This window comes from Somniosus microcephalus, unplaced genomic scaffold (genome assembly GCF_052327205.1).
Source record: "Somniosus microcephalus isolate GS21.2 unplaced genomic scaffold, FLI_Smic_1.0 unresolved_chr3, whole genome shotgun sequence".
NCBI lineage: Eukaryota > Metazoa > Chordata > Chondrichthyes > Squaliformes > Somniosidae > Somniosus > Somniosus microcephalus.
Window position 1 is genome coordinate 12,482,349 of NW_028225181.1, and position 19,733 is coordinate 12,502,081.

Here is a 19,733-nt window from a genome sequence, read left to right on the forward strand (position 1 = left end):
TCTTTGTGCGGGGACCCCAGTGCCGCCATCTTTCTGCTGGGCCCCAGAGCCGCCATTTTTGTATCAGGCCCAAAGCCGCCATATTTGTGCGGGACGCCAGTGCTGCCATCATTGTGCTGGGCCCCAGAGCCGCCACGTTTGTGCGGGACCACAGAGCCGACAACTTTGAACTGGGCCCAAGAGCCGCCATCTTTATGCATGGCACCAGAGCCGCCATATTTGTGCGGGGCCCCACAATATCAGGCCCAGGGAAATTTCAACTCTGAGGCTGCAAATTCTCCGATTCTTCTCACCCTTTAATGAATTTTACAATCAGAGTAAAGGGATATTTCCCCACATTCTTCAACTGCTCTCTGAACTTAGTCTGGGTCACGGCGTAAATCCCAGTGTTTGTGCAGCAACTCAGCAGCTGCAGCATGAATCCCAGTTCCATTACATAATATTGTAGAAATACAGACTGATACCCCAACCAAAACATCCGCCACCATATAGAATACAAAACAAACATTGCCCATAACAGGATGAAATTGCCGGAGATAACAAGCAGTAAAATGATGGATTTCCTGCGGCTCTCCATCTCTGGGTCTCTGGGACTCTCCCCACTGCTGGGACCCCGGAGTCTCCTGCGGGCTCTGCTGGACACTAAAATGTGTCTGACGGTGACAGCATTGAGCAGCAGAATCACAACAAATGGGACCCCCGGGGTGAGAATATAATGAAGGAGCTCGATTTTTCCCCAGACCGGTGATATCAAAACAACGAATTTGACAACACAAAACCAGGCAGCGTTCCCAAGCCAGTACTCACCTGTGAACATAAAATACCAGAAAATGTTTTTTAAACCGCTCAGCACAATCACTGTTCCCAGAACCACAGCCGCCGTTTTCTCTGTGCAATATTTAGGTTTCAGCTTCTGGCAACAAATGGCCACAAATCGATCAAAGGTGAAAGTGATGGTGAACCAGACAGAACAGTCTGTGGCTGTGAACAGCAGGACGGCGTGGATATTACAAACGGGGATGTACCGCACGAAATATAACTGTTCCCTATAAACAATCGGAATGTGCCTCAATATCAGGTCGAGGATAACGACCAGTAGATCCGCCGTTGCCATGGCCACCAGGTAGCGAGTGATACATTTGGAGAGACCACACTTTCCCCGAGACAGGATCACAATCGTCACTAAGTTCCCTGTGAGGAAGGGAAATAAACAGAAATTATACATCAGGCTGGGAGCAAGAGCAGCAGTTTGATGGAATTCGGGGAGGAATCTGCGACTCATCTAATTCTATTGCCTGTGGAGCTGAATACAGGATTTATTGTGTGGATAACCGGGAATACATAGTGGAATCAATAAATTAAATTGGAATGACTACCACATGAAAATAACAGATGTTTGATCAATGAGGTATTAAATGATCAATCTACCTTTCGCCCAACAGACAAAATCACCGCCCGAGGTAACAGGGACACAAACGACCAGAACATCTCAGGGAGACTTCGTGTCTCGGGATCAGTCAGCATTTGGAGCAGAGATGTTCGCTTCCATGCCCCTGTGTTAGGGAGAGGGAAATCCCACTTGGATTCCTGCTCCTGTTGTGAATATCCGTTCTATTTAGAACGTAAATGAATGCAACAGCAAATACAGAAACTGCAACCTAGGCATGCAATAATTATAGGCAATTGTATGTAAAATGTACTGATGTAATATGACAATGCTGAGATAATAAATAAAAGTGCACTGCAGTTATAAAGATAACTTTGCTCTCTGAAGTATTTTGAAGATTGAGTTTCCCACATTTTTGTTGAAATACTCAAACCATCGCTCAATGAAAGGAAGATTTTCCAAATAACATTGCAAATTTCATCAATAAGAATGGACTCTGAATTAAAGTCAATAGTGATGATTGACCAGGCAATGTACCAATAAATGCATTTATCAGCATCGAAATCAGACGATTTATCCCACAGGCAAAATTTCGCCGACTGCTGTGCAAAATATCTTAACACAAATAGAAGAGATTTATTCTTGTACTTTTTCACTTGTTGTTTCTATCTTGTGTAGAGAATATTAGACGAGAAGATATCAAAGGTTTTTCTTATCATCATTACTTCAGTTACAATCAGCGACGATTGTTCATCCTGAAGTACAGCAGGAGGCAATAGAGAATCACTCTGGGTCTCTCTGACAGATCTACTGAACTGTGACAGATGGGCAAGGGAGCTAATTGTGAATTCAAAACAAAGATTGGAAATAAATGTATTCAAATCTGGCTGAATGAACGTCGTGTGAGAATGTAAATTATCCTTGTAATCCTAGTTTAACCATCAGAAGCAATGCCACTAATGCAGAACTGGAGAGGGTGGGAAAGGAGACACTGACTGGAACTGAATGATTAGCGGATATTTCAGACAATTGAAGATGTGGATGTGATCTGCCAGGGTTTGTTCCTGTGACTCTAAGTAGCCATACTGAGCATCAGGTGATAACCAAAGCAAAATAATGCAGATACTGAAAATCTCAAATGAGAGCAGAAAATGGTGGAAATACTCAACGTGTTAAGCAGTATCTGTGGAGAGAGAGAGAAACAAAGTTAACGTTTCAGGTCGATGGTCTTTCGCCGTTCGGTGAAAAGTCTCCCAAACCAAGACAGCATTCTTCTGATCAGATACTAATGTTCAGTGTAGATAGCAAACTGAAATTCGTTAAATAAAGAGTCACTGCCAATAAGTTTGCTGGAGTTCAATACAGAACTTTTGAATCTTGGGAACACGATATCTCCTTCAGAATCAATGGCTGACAGCAGCGTAGATGGGATGGGGAACAACAAAGAGACAAACATAGTGAAACATGCGGTGAAAAAATCATTTGGTTAGCGCCTTCAGGGGGCGCTAGATGCTTAGCGCCTGTGCATGGCTATTATAGCACTGGTTGCGAAATTGATCAGTCATTTTGCACGATCTCATGCCCCCACAGATCATGACATCAAGCAAGCATGCAACGCCCTGGACCAGATATTGAGTCACGTCCCCTGCCTTAGCGCCTGCTAGAGTGATAGAGTGGATCGTTTTCAAGTCGGGAACGGGCTGAGAGAGTGTTATTTAATGGCGGCCGATTATCCCTTTTATTTTCCGCAAAATATTTGCTACATGCAGGTTGAGTGGGAGAGAGACGGCTGGAGGGATTCTGTGCTGACCGAAGGAGTTTCGCGTCCTCAGCACCACTTTCCAGGTTCGATGGGGACTGCACTAAATTGGGACGTCGTCATCATCCAGCTTCACCTTCGGAGGGAGCAGATGTGCAGACAGAGAGTGGCAAACATGGCCAGTAGGAGGAAGGCTATCAGGCCTCTGCACAGGAGACCTCACTCTCCCAGGGTATTCAGGGAGTAATTCTCCTCCTACATCCATTTGTCTGAGGAGCAGTGTTTCCAAAGGCTGTGCTTCAGCGAGGAGCTGGTCACTGAGTTCCGCCACCTCCTGCAACCAAATCTGCAGCCTCAGCTCAGGACCAGGGCATCTCTGTCGGTGGCTGTGAAGGTGACAGTGGCTCTGAATTTCTAAGACAGCGGTTCCTTTCAGGCTTCTACTGGGGATATAGCAAATATCTCCCAGTTTGCTTTTCATTTTTGCATCCACGAGGTGAAAAAGTCTTTGTAGAAGTGGAGACGCCAGTAGCTCTCTGCCCATGAACCAGGACAAAGAGCGTGAATGTGGCTTTGCGAGGATAGTGGGCTTCCCCATGGTCCAGGGTGCCATTGAATGCAGGCATGTGGCATTGTGGGCTCCTCATAAGAATGCAGAGGTCTTCTGAAACCACAAGGGCTGCCACTCTCTGAATTTCCAGTTGGCCTGTGACCACAGACAGCTCATATTCGCCGTCAATGCCCGCTATCCTGGCAGCAGCCATGATACTTATATCCTGCGCCAGTCTGGTGTCCCAGGTTTCTTCCAAGCACCGTGTCAACCTAGTGGATGGCTCCTCGGGGACACGGGTTATCCACTCGGCACCTGGCTGATGACACCGCTCTGTAACCCCAACACCCCTGTCGAGCTGCAATACAATGAGAGCCGTAGCGCCACCAGGAACCTCATAAAGCAGACGGTCAACATCTTGAAACAATGGTTCTGGTGTCTGGACCACTCAGGAGGAGCCCTGCAGTACTCGCCCGAGCGAGTCTCCCTCTTCATTGTTGTGTGCTGCATGCTTCATAACATTGCAATCATGAGGGCCCAGCTATTGCCACCAGGGATTGGTGTACAACCTGAGGAGGAGGGTGAAGATGGAGAAGGGGAGGAGGAGGATGAAGAGGAAGATCAGCAGCACCAACGTGGGAGGGAGGCGAACAATTTTGCCACTGCAAGGGCCGTCCCTGAACAGCTCATAAGACACCAATTCTAATACGTTACTGAGAAGATGGCTTCTGGGATGAAGAAGCACATCAATGAAAGCATCCTGCACCCCCTGTTTCCGCGCAAAGCTGCAATGAGTCAATTCATAAAAATGTAAAGTAACAATAAAAAAAAAAATTTACGTTACAAACTCTGTGTCATTTATTCAGGACAAATCAATTAGAAACAAACCCAACAAATCAAGAACTAACAAAACTCGTTCACGCAACATGGAGGTAAACAGCAAAACAATCAGCAGATATAATAACAATAACCACGAACTTTGCCCACAAGCATTCCCCCGATTTATATACAGATTGTTCTGTTGGGCCTTCGAGGGTGATTTCGATCCCCTGCGCACTTCCCCCCTACTCACCCTACTGCTCCTCTTAATGTGGCCACAGTGGCTGCAGCAAGGCTGGTGGAAGGCTGCTGAATGCTAGATCCAGACATTGCCTGGAAGGACGCCCTCAATTAGATCTGTGCGGAGGGCCCGGCTGTAGACTGCACCAACACTGCATGGGCGGCAGCAGTCTGGGCTGGCTGTTTTGCAGGTCATGCCAAGTGTAATGTGGAAGTGACAGTGGTGCGAGCAGGAATGCTGTAATCCTGAGAGAGGACAGCATCTTCCTGCTCAACCGACATGCTGCCACTCCCACGGGGTAGAACCTTAGCATCTGGAGCAATCTGCTGTGGTACTGAGAGATTCCCGGGGGACTGAGGGTGACCCAGCGAGGATGGCAGCAGTCAGTGCTTGCGTTTCATCAAACTGAGATTGCATGAGAGCAGTCTGAGACTGGATGTCACAAGCCAATGACTCAATTGCAGCTTTAAGCCGTTGCGTTGTGTTGGCCTGTGCTGCAATGAATCCTGCCTCCTCACCCATTACACGTGGGTCTGGTTCACCAGAGTCCCCTGCAATTGAACCATTCTCTGCAATGAGGCAAGGATGGGTTCGTGGGTTTGCACACGGATGAAAGCTGTACTAGCGGCAGACAACTCCACGCTCCTCGACAGTGCATCCATGTTGTTGGGCACCCTTGCCTTTGCAACCACTAACTCAGTGTGCATGCACAAGTCCTGGGTATTCATGGCCGCAATGTCGAGGTCCTCATCCGAGTCCTGTGCAGCAGAACTTGGGTGCCTACTCACCCACTGGGTAGATGGCCCCTGAGCTTCCCACCCCTATGTCATTGCTGCAGCCCGCTGGGTCCAGGAGTTTCTCTTTCATCAGACACTAACACCTTGCTCCCCTCCAGGGAAGGCGTTTCCCTAGTGTCTGATGTGTCACCCTCGGGAGACACATGCGGAGAGGCTCCAGCTTCCTCTTCCTCCTCATCTGGCGCGTCGCTGGCACTGGCAGGCTGAGGGACAGACTGGTCAGCTGATGTGCCGTCCTGCTTTCACATAGCGAACAAAGTGCGGCTTTAGCGTGAGGGGGGCAGGAAGGGAGCAAGCACTGGAGACAGTTAGTTGGATTGAAAGTGTAAAAGGCTTGTGTTGTGAGGGGGATGTGGTATGAGAGAAGAGAGAATGCTGATGAACATACCATTGCTGTCCCAAGGGGGTCGGCCACTCCAGTGGCCAAGGCACCTGGGAACTGGCTGACAACGATCCTGTGCATTCTGTTCTCCAACTCAGTCAGGGGGTGTAAGTCCGCCTGTTCTCCTCCAGTGCGTTGCTGCTCCTGTCTGTTATGAGGGAGCTCGGCCTGCAAGAAAATGAACAGCGTATGAGTGAGTTCCCAGGCATGTGTTTGGCAGATGTGTCTACCATAGTTGAAAGCAGTTATTGTGTGCAGCCATGTGTTTGGCAGATGTGCCTGCCATAGTTGAATAGCCGTTAATGTGTGCAGCCCATGTGTTTGGCAGATGTGCCTGCCATAGTTGACTGGCGATTATTTTGTGCAGGCATTTGTTTGTCAGATGTGCCTACCATAGTTGAATAGCTGTTATTCTGTGCAGCTATGCGTTTGGAAAATATGGCTAGCATAGTTAAATAGCCATTACTATTTGCAGCCAGGTGTTTGGCAGATGTGCCGAGCACTATTGAATAGGCATAAGATCATAATAAGAAGTAGGAGCAGGATTAGGCCATACGGGCCCTCGGGCCTGCTGCACCATTCAATAGGATCATGCCTAATCCGAACCTAGACTCATGTCCACTTTCCTGCCCGCTCCCCGCAACCCCTAATTCCCTTATCAGCTAGGAAACTGTCTATCTCCGTTTTAAATGTATTAAATGTCGCAGCTTCCACAGCTCTCCGAGGTAGCAAACTCCATAGATTTACTACCCTCTGAGTGAAGAAGTTTCTCCTCATCTCAGTTTTGAAATGGCAGCCACTTATTCTAAGATTATGCCCCCGAGTTCTAGTCTCACCCTTCAATTGGAACATCCTCCCCGCATCCACCCAATCAAGAACCCTCAGAATCTTATATTTTTCGATAAGAACTCCTCTCATTCTTCTGAATTCCAATAAGTAGAGGCCCAAGTCAACCCCCTCATCTCCGGAATCAACTGAGTGAACATTCTCTGAACGGCCTCGAGAGCAATTATATCTTTTCTTAAATATGGAAATCAAAACTGTACGCAGTATTCCAGGTGTGGCCTCACCAGTACCCTCTATAACTGAAGCAAGACTTCCCTGCTTTTATACTCCATCCCTCTTGCAAAAAAATCCAAGATTCCATTGGTCTTCCTGATCACCTGCTGCACCTGCATACTAACCTTCTGTGTTTCATGCACCAGGATCCCCAGATCCCTTTGTACTTTGCAGTTTCTCTCCAATTAGATAATAACTTGCTTTTTGATTTATTCTGCCAAAGCTCATAACCTCACAATTTCCAACATTATATTCCATCTGCCAAATTTCTGCCCACTCACTTAGCCTGTCATTATCGTGGGCAGCCATGTGTTTGGCAGATGTGCCTACCATAGTTGAATAACCGTTACTGTGTGCAGACTTGTGTTTGGCAGATGTGCCCACCATAGTTGAATAACCGTTACTGTGTGCAGCCATGTGTTTGGCAGATGTGCCCACCATAGTTGAATACCCGTTATTTTGTGCAAGGTGTGGGATGTGCATGTGTGTTTTATGAGATGGCCATAGGTCTTGGATGAGTGTTGGGCATTTGTATTTGTAAACCCTCTGGGCACAGAGTGAAGTTGAGATGGAGGGATGTAGAGGTATTGAATAGTAGGTACTCACCCTGACCACACGAGTGAGGTCGTTGAAATTCTTCCGACATTGGGTGTGGGTCCTTGGCATCAGGCTCCTCGAGCTGATGTGCTGAGCCTCCTCTCTCCACACCCTTCTAAACTCCCGGGGTAATAGCCTCCTGCCACTCTCAGGGAACAGCACTGCCCGTCGCCTTTCAACAGCGCCAACCAGAGCCACCAATGCCTCGTCACTGAAGTGCCCAGCTCTTTCTCTGGGACTCCGTTATGTAGAATTAATAACTGGACATAAATCCTTACTATGAACACCAACAGCAGTGAGGAAGTAATAGTACATATTTTGTATATCAGAACATATTCCGAATATCCAACACATCATCCCAATCCATGCCTTCCATTCTGTGAATGCCTGGTGCTCTTTGTGTTGGGGCAGCGCGCTGACTATGTGAGGTGACACAGTGAAGCGAGCTCCTTAGTTAGAGCAGAGGGTATCCCAGAGTGACATCACTAGGCCTCACTGTAACTGGCATTAATTACAGTCATTGAATAAACAGACTCATTGAACCATTGTTATCAGAACGCTTTACTGCAACACAATCTAGCTCACCTTATTGTACAGTTTTAAAATAAGTGTGAGCGAATATGCAATATTTCACCCGCCCATAAACATCAAAACATAAGAATTCGGAGCAGGAGCCCTTCATGAATTATATCATGGCTGATCTTCGACCTCAAATCCACATTCCACCCACACCCAACCCATCATCATATTCCTTGACTCCTGTAGTGTCCAAAACAACTGAGGACAGAACAGAGAGAAGTGAGTTTATCTTCCTGTATTGATCTAAACCTGAGAACAAAAGATGAGAAAATGACAGAAATAGGAAGGAATAATGTGTCAGCTGTGGCTCAGTGGGCAGCGCATTCGTTCCTGACTCAGAAGGTTGTGAGTTCAAGTTTACTCCCGAGACTTGTAGCACATAAATCTAGGCTGACACTCTCGTGGAGTGCTGCACTGTCAGAGGTGCCGTCTTTTGAATCAGACGTTAAACAGAGGCCCTGTCTGCGCTCTCAGTGGATGTAAAATTTCCCATGGCCATTTTTCGAAGAAGAGCAGGGGAGTTATTCCCGGTGTCATGGACAATATTAATCCCGCAATCAACATAACCTAAATAGATTATCTTGTCATTGGCACATTGCCGTTTGTGGGAGCTTGCTGTGCACAAATTCGCTACCGCATTTCCCGCATTACAACAGTGACTACACTTCTAAAGTAATTCATTGGCTGTAAAACGCTTGGAGAAGTCCGGTGGTCGTGAAAGGTTGTATATCAATGCAAGTCTTTCTGTCTTAAAAGATAGAATTGTTACAACGCAGAAGGAGGCCATTCGGCCCGTCAAGCCCGTGCTGGCTCTCTGCAAGAGCACTTCAGCAAGTCCCACTTTCACCTATAGTCCTTCGATTGTTTTTCCTTCAAGCACTTATCCAATTCCCTTTTGAAAAACACGATTAATTCTGCCTCCACCACCCTGTATGGCAGCACTCGCTGCACAAAAAATAGTTTTTTCCTATGTGTCCTTTGGATATTCTGCCAATCACCTTAAATCTGTGTCCTCTGATTCGTGAGCTTTCCAACAATGGGAACAGTTTATCTCTCTCTTCTCTGTCCAGACGCCTCATGATTTTGAACACCTCTATCACATCTCCTCTCAACTTTCTTCACTCAGAGAGTGGTGAACCTGTGGAACTCATTGCCACAGAGGGCAGTGTACGCCAACTCATTAAATATATTTAAGAGGGAATTAGATATATTTCTACGGGCAAAAGGGGTTAAGGGTTACGGAGAGAAGGCGGGGACGGGATACTGAATTAAAGGATCAGCCATGATCTCATTAAATGGCGGAGCAGGCACGAAGGGCCGAATGGCCTACTCCTGCTCCTATCTTCTATGTATCTATGTATCTATGTAACCTTCTCTGCTCTAAAGATAACAACCCCAGCTTCTCCAGCCTATCCTCGTAACTGAAGTCCCTCATTCCTGGAATCATTCTCGTAAATAATTTCTGCACCTGCTCTAAGGACTTCAAATCCTACCTAAAGTGCAGTGCCCAGAGTTGGACACAATACTCCAGTTGAGGCCGATACTCCAGTGTTTTATATAGATTCATCATATCTTCCTTGTTTCTGTACTCAATGTCTCTATTTATGAAGCCCAGGATCCCATATGCTTTTTCACCAGTTTTGCAACCTGCCCTGAAAACATCAAAGATTTGTGCACATATACCCCAGGTGTCTCTGTTCATGCACCCCTTTTAGAAATGTACCCTTTAATTTATATTGTCTCTCCTCATTCTCCCTACCAAATTCTATCATTAAATTTCATCTGCCATGTGTCCGCCCATTCCACCAGCATGTCTATGTCCTCTTCAAGTCTATCATTATATGCCTCACTGTTCACAATACTTCCAACTTTTGTTTCATCTGCAAATTTTGAAATTGTTTGCTCTACAGCCAAGTACAAGTCTTTAATATATATCAAGAGAAGCAGTGGTCCTGGAACCATCCCCTGGCAAACACCACTGTATACCTTCTGCCAGTCCAAAAAACAACCGTTCTCCAGTACTCTCTGTTTCCTGTCACTCAGCCAATTCCGTATCCCTGCTGCCACTCTCCCTTTTATTCCATGGGCTTTAGCTTTGCTTGCAAGCCTATTATGTGGCACTTTAGCCACGTCATTTGGAAATCCATGTACACCACATCAACCGTATTGAGCTCATCAACCCTCTCTGTCATCTCATCAAAAAACTCGATCAAGTTAGTTAAACACGATTTGCCTTTGACAAACCCATGCTGGCTTTCCTCAATTAATCCGCACTTGTCCAAGTCACTGCTCATTTTGTTCCAGATTATCGTTTCTAAAAGCTTCCCAAACACAAAGGTTAAACTGACTGCTCTGTAATTGCTGGGTTTCCCCTTGAAGAGGGGTGTAGCATTGGCAATTCTCCAGTCATCTGGCACCACACCATATCTAAGGAGGATTGGAAGATTATGGCCAGTACCTGCGAAATTTGCACCCTTACTTCCCTCAGCATCCGAGGATGCATCCCATCCGCTCCTGGTGACCTATCTACTTTTGGTACTGCCAGACTTTCCATAACCTCATCTTTATCAATTTTTAGCCCATCCAATATCTCAACTACCTCCTCTTTCAGTTGCCTTTGGCAGCAGCTTCTTCCTTGGTAAAGGCAGATGCAAAGTATTCATTTAGTATCTGAGCCATGCCCTCTGCCTCCATTTGTATGTTTCCTTTTTGGCCTTTAATCAGCCCCACCCCTTCTCTTACACCTCGTTTACTATTTATATGCTGATAGAAGACTTTTGGATTCCATTTTATGTTTGCTGCCAATCTATTCTAATACTCTCTCTTTGCCCCTCTTATTTCCCTTTTCACTTCCTCTGTGAACCTTCTATATTCAGCCAGGTTCTCACCTGTATTCTGAAGTCGACATATGTCAAACGCCCCATTTTTCTGTTTCCTCTTACTCTATCTCTTTCGTCATCCAGGGAGATCTGGCTTTGGTTGTCCTATCAAATCGCCTCTTGCGAATTTACCTCAATTGTACCTGTATCAACTCTTCCTTAAAGGCAGCACATTGTTCGATGACAGTTTTGCAGGCCAATCTTTGATTCCAATTTACCCAAGCCAGCTCTGATCTCAACCCGCAGAAATTGTCCCTCCCTCAATTAAGTATTTTTATTCTAGATTGCTCCCTGTCCTTTTCCATAGCTAATCTAATCATTATGATACAATGATCACCATTCCCTAAATGTTCGCTTACAAACACTTGTTCCACTTCACGTACCTAATTCCCCAGAACGAGCTCCAGTAATGCCTCCTTCCTTTCTGGGACAGAAATGCACCAATCAAGAATGTTCTCTTGAACTCACTTCAGAAATGTGTCCCCCTCTCTGCCCTTTATGCTATTACTATCCCAGTCTATATTAGGATAACTGAAGTCCCCCATTATTACTACACTATATTTCTTCCACCTCTGTAATTTTCCAGCAAATTTGCTCCTTTTTCTCCTTCCCATTAGTTGGTGGCCTCTAGAATAAAATAAGTACTGTAATAGTACCTCTATTGTTTCTTAAATCTAATCAAATATATTGTCCTTGATCCCTCCAGGGGCATCCTCTCTCTCCAGCATTGTAATATTCTCCGTAATCAATATCATTACCCCACCTCATTTCTTTCCCTATCTATCTGAAAAATCTTATATCCAGGAATATTTAGTACCCAGTCCTGCCCTCTTTAGAGCCTGGTCTCTGTTATCACAACGACATCACTTTCCTACATGGCTATTTGCGCCTGCAGCTCACCAAGCTTTTTACCACACTTATGGCGTTTACACACATGCACTCTAAACCTATCTGACAGTGTCAGCTGTGGCTCAGTTAGTAGCACACTAGCCTCTCAGTCAGAAGGTTGTGGTTTCAAGTCCCTCACCAATGACCTGAGCCCATAATTCCAGGCTGACACTCCAGTGAATTATTGAGGAGGTACTGCACTGTCGGAGGTGCTGTATTTCCAAAGAAACATTAAACCGAGGCCCAGTCTGCTCTCTCAGGTGGATGTAAAAGATCCCATTACACCCCGGTGTCCTGGCCATTGTTTAATCCTCAATCAACATAACAAAAACAGATTATCTGGTCATTATCACAGTGCTGTTTGTGGGAACTTGCTGTTCCAAAATTGCCTGCTATGTTTCTCACATTACAACAGTGACTACACTCCAAAAGTATTCATTGGCTGTAAAGCACTTTGAGACGTCGGGTGGACGTGAAAGGCGCTATATAAATGTAAGTCTTTCTTTTTCCTTTGTCTTAGAATTAAAATAGCAAAATAATGCAGATGCTGGAAATCTGAAATAACAACAGAAAATGCTGTAAACACTCATGTCAGGCAGCATTGTGGAGAGAGAAACAGAGTTAACGTTTCAGGTCAATGACCCTTCATCAGAACTGGACAAATTTTGAGATGTAACAGGTTGTAAACAGGTATAGAGGCAGGGGAAGTGGAGTAGGGGGAGGGAAGAACGAAAGGGACGCTCTGTGATCGGGTGTGAATCAGTACTGGGTAAATGTTGCAAATGGGTAAGGCAAAATCATCAAATGCTGCCACCTGAAAAAAGAGGGGTGGAGGATATGATCTGAAATTCTTGAAATCAGTGTTGAGTCCAGAAGGTTGTACAGTGCCTAATTGAAAGATGAGGGGCTGTTGTAAGAGGCAGAGGACAAAGAGGTCAGAGTGGGATGGTCAGCTTTACACATTAAGCCTCCACTCCACTCCCACTCTGACAGCAGTTCATTTCTCTATTGCCTGAAACTAGAACAAGAACAACATGTTTAGAAAGATTGAACTTACCCAGAGAGCCAGGTTATGGTGTTTTACCGAGGGGAAGAATAATTAAAAGGAGCAAAGGGTTGATACCAAGGAATCAAAGGGATATGTTAAAAATATTAACCAATATGAATAAATTTTAAAGAAACGTTAATTTCTCGCATAGTCATACTCACAGAAGCATAACTATCAGTCAATATCCCGAATACTCCATCACCATCCCAGACTGTTTCCTGTTCCACTGGCAGCACAGGCCCACCAGAGATGTGGGCACAGTGTTATACAGTCATGTGGGCAAGTCCCTGCGTGTTCTCAACATTGCATAAGGATATAATGAAGTCTAATGGCTTCCAGTCAGACATGAGCAAGGTAACTTCCCGTTGTTTACCACCGACCACCCTCCCTCAGCTGATGAATCGGCAAATCTTCATGCTGCACACCAGTTGATGGGAGCACCCAGAGCAGAAAGGATACAAATTATACTCTAGGTTGGGAGGGGGGAAATTTCAATGGCCATCACCAAGAGTGGCACGGAATTACCAGCATTAACCGAGCGCTGAAGAACACAGCTGCCAGACTGGGATTGCAGCAGGTAGTGGGAGAACCAACATGGGAGAATAGACTGCTTGACATCGTCCTCTCCAACCGAGCTATCACATATGTATCTGTCCATGACGACATTTGTAGAACTGAACACTGCACAATATTTGTGGAGAATAAGTCTCGCCTTCACCCTGAGACCACACTTCAGCTTATCATAAGTACATAAGAAATAGGAGCAGGAGTAGGCCATTTGGCCCCTCGAGCCTGCTGCACCATTAAATTAGATCATGGCTGTTCTGTTCTTGGGCTCAGCTCCATATCCCTGCCTGCTCCCAATAATATTTCACTCCCTTATTTTTCAAATATCTGTCTATCTCCACCTTAAATATAATCAATGACTCAGCCTCCACAACTCTCTGGAGCAGAAAATTCCACAGATTTACGACCCTCAAAGAAGAAAATACTCCTCATCTCAGTTTTAAGTGGGCGACCCCTTAATGTGAAACTATGGCCCCTAGAGGGGAAACATATTCTCTGCACCTGCCTTGTCGAGCCCCCTCACTGACTTATATGTTTCAATAAGATCACCTCTCATTCTTCTAAACTCCAACTGTACGCAGTACTCCAGGTGTGGTCTCACCAGGACTTCCCTGCTTATATACAGCAACCCCCTTGCAATATAGGCAAACATTACATTTGCATTCCTGATTAATTTCCGTACCTGCATGCTAACGTTTTCTGTTCAAGGACCCCCAGGACCCTCTAAAATGCTGCATTTTGTAATCTCTCTCCATTTAAGTAATAATTTGTTGTTTTATTATTCCTACCAAAGTGGATAACCTCACACTTTCCCAAATTATACTCCTTCTGCCAAATGTTTTCCCACTCACTCAGCCTGTCTATATCCCTTTCCAGACCCCTTGTGTCCTCTTCACAACTTGCTTTCCCACCTATCTTTGTATCATCAGCAAATTGGTTCTGACAGAGCAGTGATCACTCAATATTGCCCTGCTGACATTGATGCACTCCCTCAGTACTGCCACTCTGACACTGATGCGATCCCTCATTACTGCCCCTCTGACAGTGATGCGATCCCTCATTACTCCCCATCTGTCACTGAAGATCTCCCTCAGTATGCCACTCTGACAGTGATGCGCTCCCTCATTACTGCTCCTCTGACAGTGATGCGCTCCCTCATTACTGCCCCTCTGACACTGATGTGATCCCTCATTACTGCCCCTCTGACACTGATGCGATCCCTCATTACTGCCCCTCTTACACTGATGCACTCCCTCAGTATTGCCCCTCTGACACTGATGCGATCCCTCATTACTGCCCCTCTGACAGTGATGCACTCCCTCAGTACTGCCCCTCTGACACTGATGCGATCCCTCAATACTGCCCCTCTGACAGTGATGATCTCCCTCAGTATGCCCCTCTGACAGTGCAGCGATCCCTCAGTTCGGCACTGCCGTGTTAGCCTAGATATTTGTACTCAAGTCACTGGAGTGGAACTTGAACCCACAAACTTCTGACTCAGAGCCGAGAGTGCTACGACGTGAGCCTACTGAATCTGCATACACCAGACTTTGAGTTCATTCCAGATCATAAAATCTCACTGTGTGACAAAGTTCTTCTCATCGGCTCCCTGTTTCTTTTACCAATTGGCTAAGAGACACAAAGCAGAGAGTAGTGCTAAACGGTTGTTTTTCAGACTCAGTCTACATTGGTGTTCACCAGGGGTCGGTATTAGGACCATTGCTCCTTTCATGTATATCAGTGCCATGGACTTGGGTATACAGCACATAATTTTAAACACGTAAATGTTAATAAACAGTCAGAAGGGTAGTAACAGACTTCAGGAGGACACAGACAGACTGGTAAAATGGGCAGGCGCATGCAGATACAATTTATTTAAGAAAAGGGTGAGGAGAGACATGTAGTTAGGAAGCAAGAATAGGGGTGATATGAACTAAACTGTACAATTTTAAAAGAGGTGCATGATCAGAGAGGCCTTGGGCGTACTTACACAAATCTTTGAAGGTGGCAGGACCCGTTGGAATGGCTGTTAATATAACATATGGAGTCCCTGGCTTTACAAACAGAATCAGAGTAACAAAATGCAGGATGAAATGCTAACGTTTTATAAATCATTGGCTATGCCCTATCTGGAATATTGTGTCGAATTCTGAACACTTTCTTGGGCAAGCATGAAAAGGATTAGAGAAGGTGTTCAGGAGATTTACCAGAATGGTGCCAGGGATCTGGGACTTCAGTTATGTAGAGAGACTGGAGAAGCTGGGATTGTTCTTTTTACAGCAGCGAAGGTTAAGAATAATAGATTTATAGAATCATAGATATTTATGACACAGAAGGAGGACATTCGGCTTATCGTGTCTACGACGAATGAAAAAGATCTATCCAGCCTCATCCCACTTTCCAGCTCTTGGTCCGTAGCCCTGTAGGTTACAGCACTTCAAGTGCATATCCAAGTACGTTTTAAATATAAAAAGAGTTTGTGCCTCTACCACCGTTTCAGGCAGTCAGTTCCCGACCCCCACCGCCCTCTCTGTGAAAACAGTTCTCCTCATCTCCAGTCTAGTCCTTCTACCAATTACATTAAATCTATGCCCCTGGTTATTGATTTCTCTGCTAAGGGAAATAGATGCTTCCTATCCACTCTATCTAGGCTCCTCATAATTTTATACACCTGAATTAAGTCTTCCCTCAGCCTCCTCTGTTCTAAAGTAAACAACCCCAGCCTATCCTATCTTTCCTCATAGCTAAAATTCCCCAGCCCACGCAACATCCTCGTAAATCTCCACTGAAATGTTACGAATACAATCACACATTTTCTGTAATGTGGTGACCAGAACTGTACACAGTACTCTAGCTGTGGCCTAACTAGTGTTTAATACAGTTCAAGTTTAACCGCACTGCTCTTATGTTCTATGCCTAGGCTAATAAAGCAAAGTATGCCATAGGCCTTCTCAACTACCCTATCAACATGTCCTCTACTTTCAGGGATCTGCAGACATGCAGTCCAAAGTCCATTTGTTCCTCTACATCTCAGTATCCTGCCACTTATTGTTTATTCCCTTCTGTTTTTAGCCCTCCCCAAATGCATTACCTCACACTTCAATGGATTGAAGTCCATGCCACATTTCTGCCCACCTGACCACATCATTGATATCTTCCTGCAACTTACAGCTTTCTTCCTAACTATCAAACACAAGGCCAATTTATGTATCATCAGCAAACTTCTTAATCATGGCCTCAACATTGAAGTCTAAATGATTGATATATACCGCAAAGAGCAGGGGACCAAGTACTGAGCCCTGTGGAACCCAGCTGGAAACAGACTTCCAGTCACAGAAACACCCATCTCCCATTAAATTTTGCTTCCTGCCACTGAGACAACTTTGGATCCAACTTGCCACTTACACTTGGATCCCATGGGTTTTACTTTTTGACCAACCTCTCATGTTGGACCTTCTCAAAGGCCTTGCTAATATCTATGTGGACGACGTCAAATACACTACCCTCATCAATTCTCCTAAAAAATTCAATCAAGTTAGTCAGACACAACCGTCCCTTTACAAATCCATGCTGACTGTCCTTGGTTAATCTGTGCCTTTCTAAATGCCGATTTATAATATCCCTCAGAACTTTTCTAACACTTTTTCCACCAACGAGGTTAGGCTGACAAGCCTGTAATTGTTTGGTCTAACCCGTTTTCCCTTTTTAAACAGAGGTACAACTTTCGGAGTCCGCTGGCACCACACCAGTAGCCAGAGCCTGTCGAAACATGATGGCCTGAGCCTCTGCTATTTCCTCCCTTAGCTTTCTTACCAGCCTGGGATACATTACATCCGGGCCTCGTGATTTATCTAATTTCAAAGATGCTAATCCCCTTAATATTTCCCCTCTCGCTACGTTGATCTCATCTAAAATTTCACGCTCCTCAACTACAATGTCTGCATTGTCCCTCTATCCTCTGAAGACAGACGCCAAGTATACATTAAGAACCTTACAAAACATCTTCTGCCTCCACACTGTGGTTAACTTTTTGTTCACTAATAGGCCCAACTGTTTCCTTAGTTATCCTCTTGCGAGTTATGCATTTATAAAGCCTCTTTGCGTTTTCCTTGACTTTACTTGCCAATATATTTTCGTGCCCTCTCTTTGCCTTCGTAATTTCTTTTATAACTTCAATCCTGCACTTTCTATACCACTCTCGGCTTTCTGTAATACTGAGCTCTCGGTATCTGTCAAAAGATTACAATTTACTGCTCATACTACCCTATATGTTAATGATATCCAGGGGAATCTAGAATTGGGAGTCACATCCTATTTCTTTGTGGCAACATATTTGCACTGAACCCTCATTATCTCCTCCTTGAATGCTTCCCACGGCACTGAAACTGATACCCCTTCAAGTAGCTATTTTCAGTCCACTTTTGCTAAATCTCATGTCTGCTGAATACAAATTAGCCGTTCCGCAATTGAGAACTTTTACACCTGGTCTATCTTTGTCCTGTCCCATAAGGGGAGATTTAATATAGAAGTTCAAAATCATGATGGGTTTTGATAGAGTAACTAAGCCGAAACTGTCTCCAGTGGCAGAATGGTGGGTAACCAGAGGGCACAGATTTAAGGCAATTGTTGAGAGCTGGAATGCACTGACTGAGAACGTGGTGGAAACAGGTTCAACAGTAACTTTTGAAAGGGAATTGGATAATTAGTTGAAGGCGAAATCTTTACAGGGCTCTGGCTAAACAGTAGGACCCATTAGATGTCTCTTTCAAAGAGATGGCATGGACATGATAGGCCGAATGGTCTCCTTCTGTGCTGTGCCATTCTATGATTCTATGAGCAGGAGGCACAGAGAGAGAGAAGAGGGGGACAATGAGAAAGAGTGAATGAGAGAAATACTAATAGAGACAGAAAGACTGTGAGTGGTACAGAGGGAATAAAATAACTTTAAATGCGGAATTGGAAAAGTACATGAAGGGGAAAAATTAGCAGCACTATGGGAAAAGAGCTGGGGAATGGGAGGGGTGAGGTCATAGTGGGATTTGAACAAAAAGAGTAGAATAATAAGATTAAGGCTTTGCCGGATTGGGAGCAAATGTTTTTCAGCGAGCAACAGTGATGTGTGTAGGATAAGGGCAGCAGAATTGTAGATGAGCTCTAGTTTATGGAGGCTTCTAACAGGGAGGCCAGTCAGGGGAGCATTGGAATAGTCGAGTCTGGATTTAACAAAGGCACCAAGGAACAGGGTTTATGCAGCGGAAGTGTTAAGGCGGTGCAGAGACAGGCGATATTGGGGAGGTGGCGGTCAGCAGGACTGCTAATTCCGAGAATTACAGATCTATTTTCTCGATATAACAGTGACACCAACAGCAGCAAAGAGGGAAAAGTACATTACCAGAACATTAATACAGTTAGCAAAGGTTTGCAGAGTTAATAGTTGGATACAGTGACTTACCCGGAACAACAACAGCAGCGAGGAGGGGAGAGTGAATGACAAGAACAGTAATGCAGTTAAACGTGGTCTATAGGATTAACAGCTGGAGAGAGAGACTTACCAGGAACACCAACAGCAGCGAGGAGGGGATAGTAAAAGTGTTGAATAAGCAAAAGTGCGTAATAGAGTCGTTCCCCTAATGATATTCTACCATAAGAATTTGAAAGATTGTTAAACTCCCGGATTTTAATCCTGCTCATTGTTGTAACATTCCAATCAACTGTTCTCAGATTCCAACCCATTGTTGTAACATTCCAATCTACTGTTCTCAGATTCTGACTCTCTCACGGTGGAGCAGAGCGCTGATCCCTGTTAGTGCCAGAGGTGATGCTCTCTCTGATACTATGGGATAACACATTGAAAGGAGTCCCTTATTAATAGAAGAGGGCAAAACAGCACTGACAGAATTAGGGTCCATTGAGACTTACATTATTCACAGTCACTGAACAAACATATTCAGGTAACCTGTGGAGACTGACATTAATTACAGTCACTGAACAAACAGATTCAGTTAACCCGTGGAGACTGACATTAATTACAATAACTGAACAAACAGCTTCAGTTACCCGTGGAGCCTGACATTAATTACATTCACTGAACAAACATATTCAATTAACCTGTGGCGACTGACATAAATTACAATCACTGAACAAACAGCTTCAGTTAACTCCTTTCAATCCATCACTCTTT

The 19,733-nt window shown here is 44.9% G+C and overlaps 1 protein-coding gene across 1 annotated transcript; it reads right to left on the bottom strand.

The window, feature by feature from the left end:
• Positions 1–286: 286 nt before the first annotated feature.
• LOC147091203 (putative G protein-coupled receptor 139) lies at positions 287–19,369 on the bottom strand. The gene is made up of 2 exons (XM_085976523.1): positions 19,105–19,369; positions 287–1,191 (listed from the first exon to the last, which is right to left on the bottom strand). Exons 1-2 carry the CDS (start codon positions 19,283–19,285, stop codon positions 290–292), a joined length of 1,083 nt encoding a protein of 360 aa, XP_085832649.1. The 5' UTR covers positions 19,286–19,369; the 3' UTR covers positions 287–289.
• Positions 19,370–19,733: the final 364 nt, after the last annotated feature.

What these genes read in the sequence shown, in the direction of transcription:
- LOC147091203 (XM_085976523.1), bottom strand. Translation starts at nt 19,285, where the DNA reads ATGGGTTGGAATCTGAGAACAGTTGATTGGAATGTTACAACAATGAGC. An exon ending in CGCTGCTGTTGGTGTTCCTG is followed by an intron (nt 1,192 to 19,104) that starts GTAAGTCTCTCT and finishes CCTTCCTCACAG; the next exon opens with GGAACTTAGTGACGATTGTG.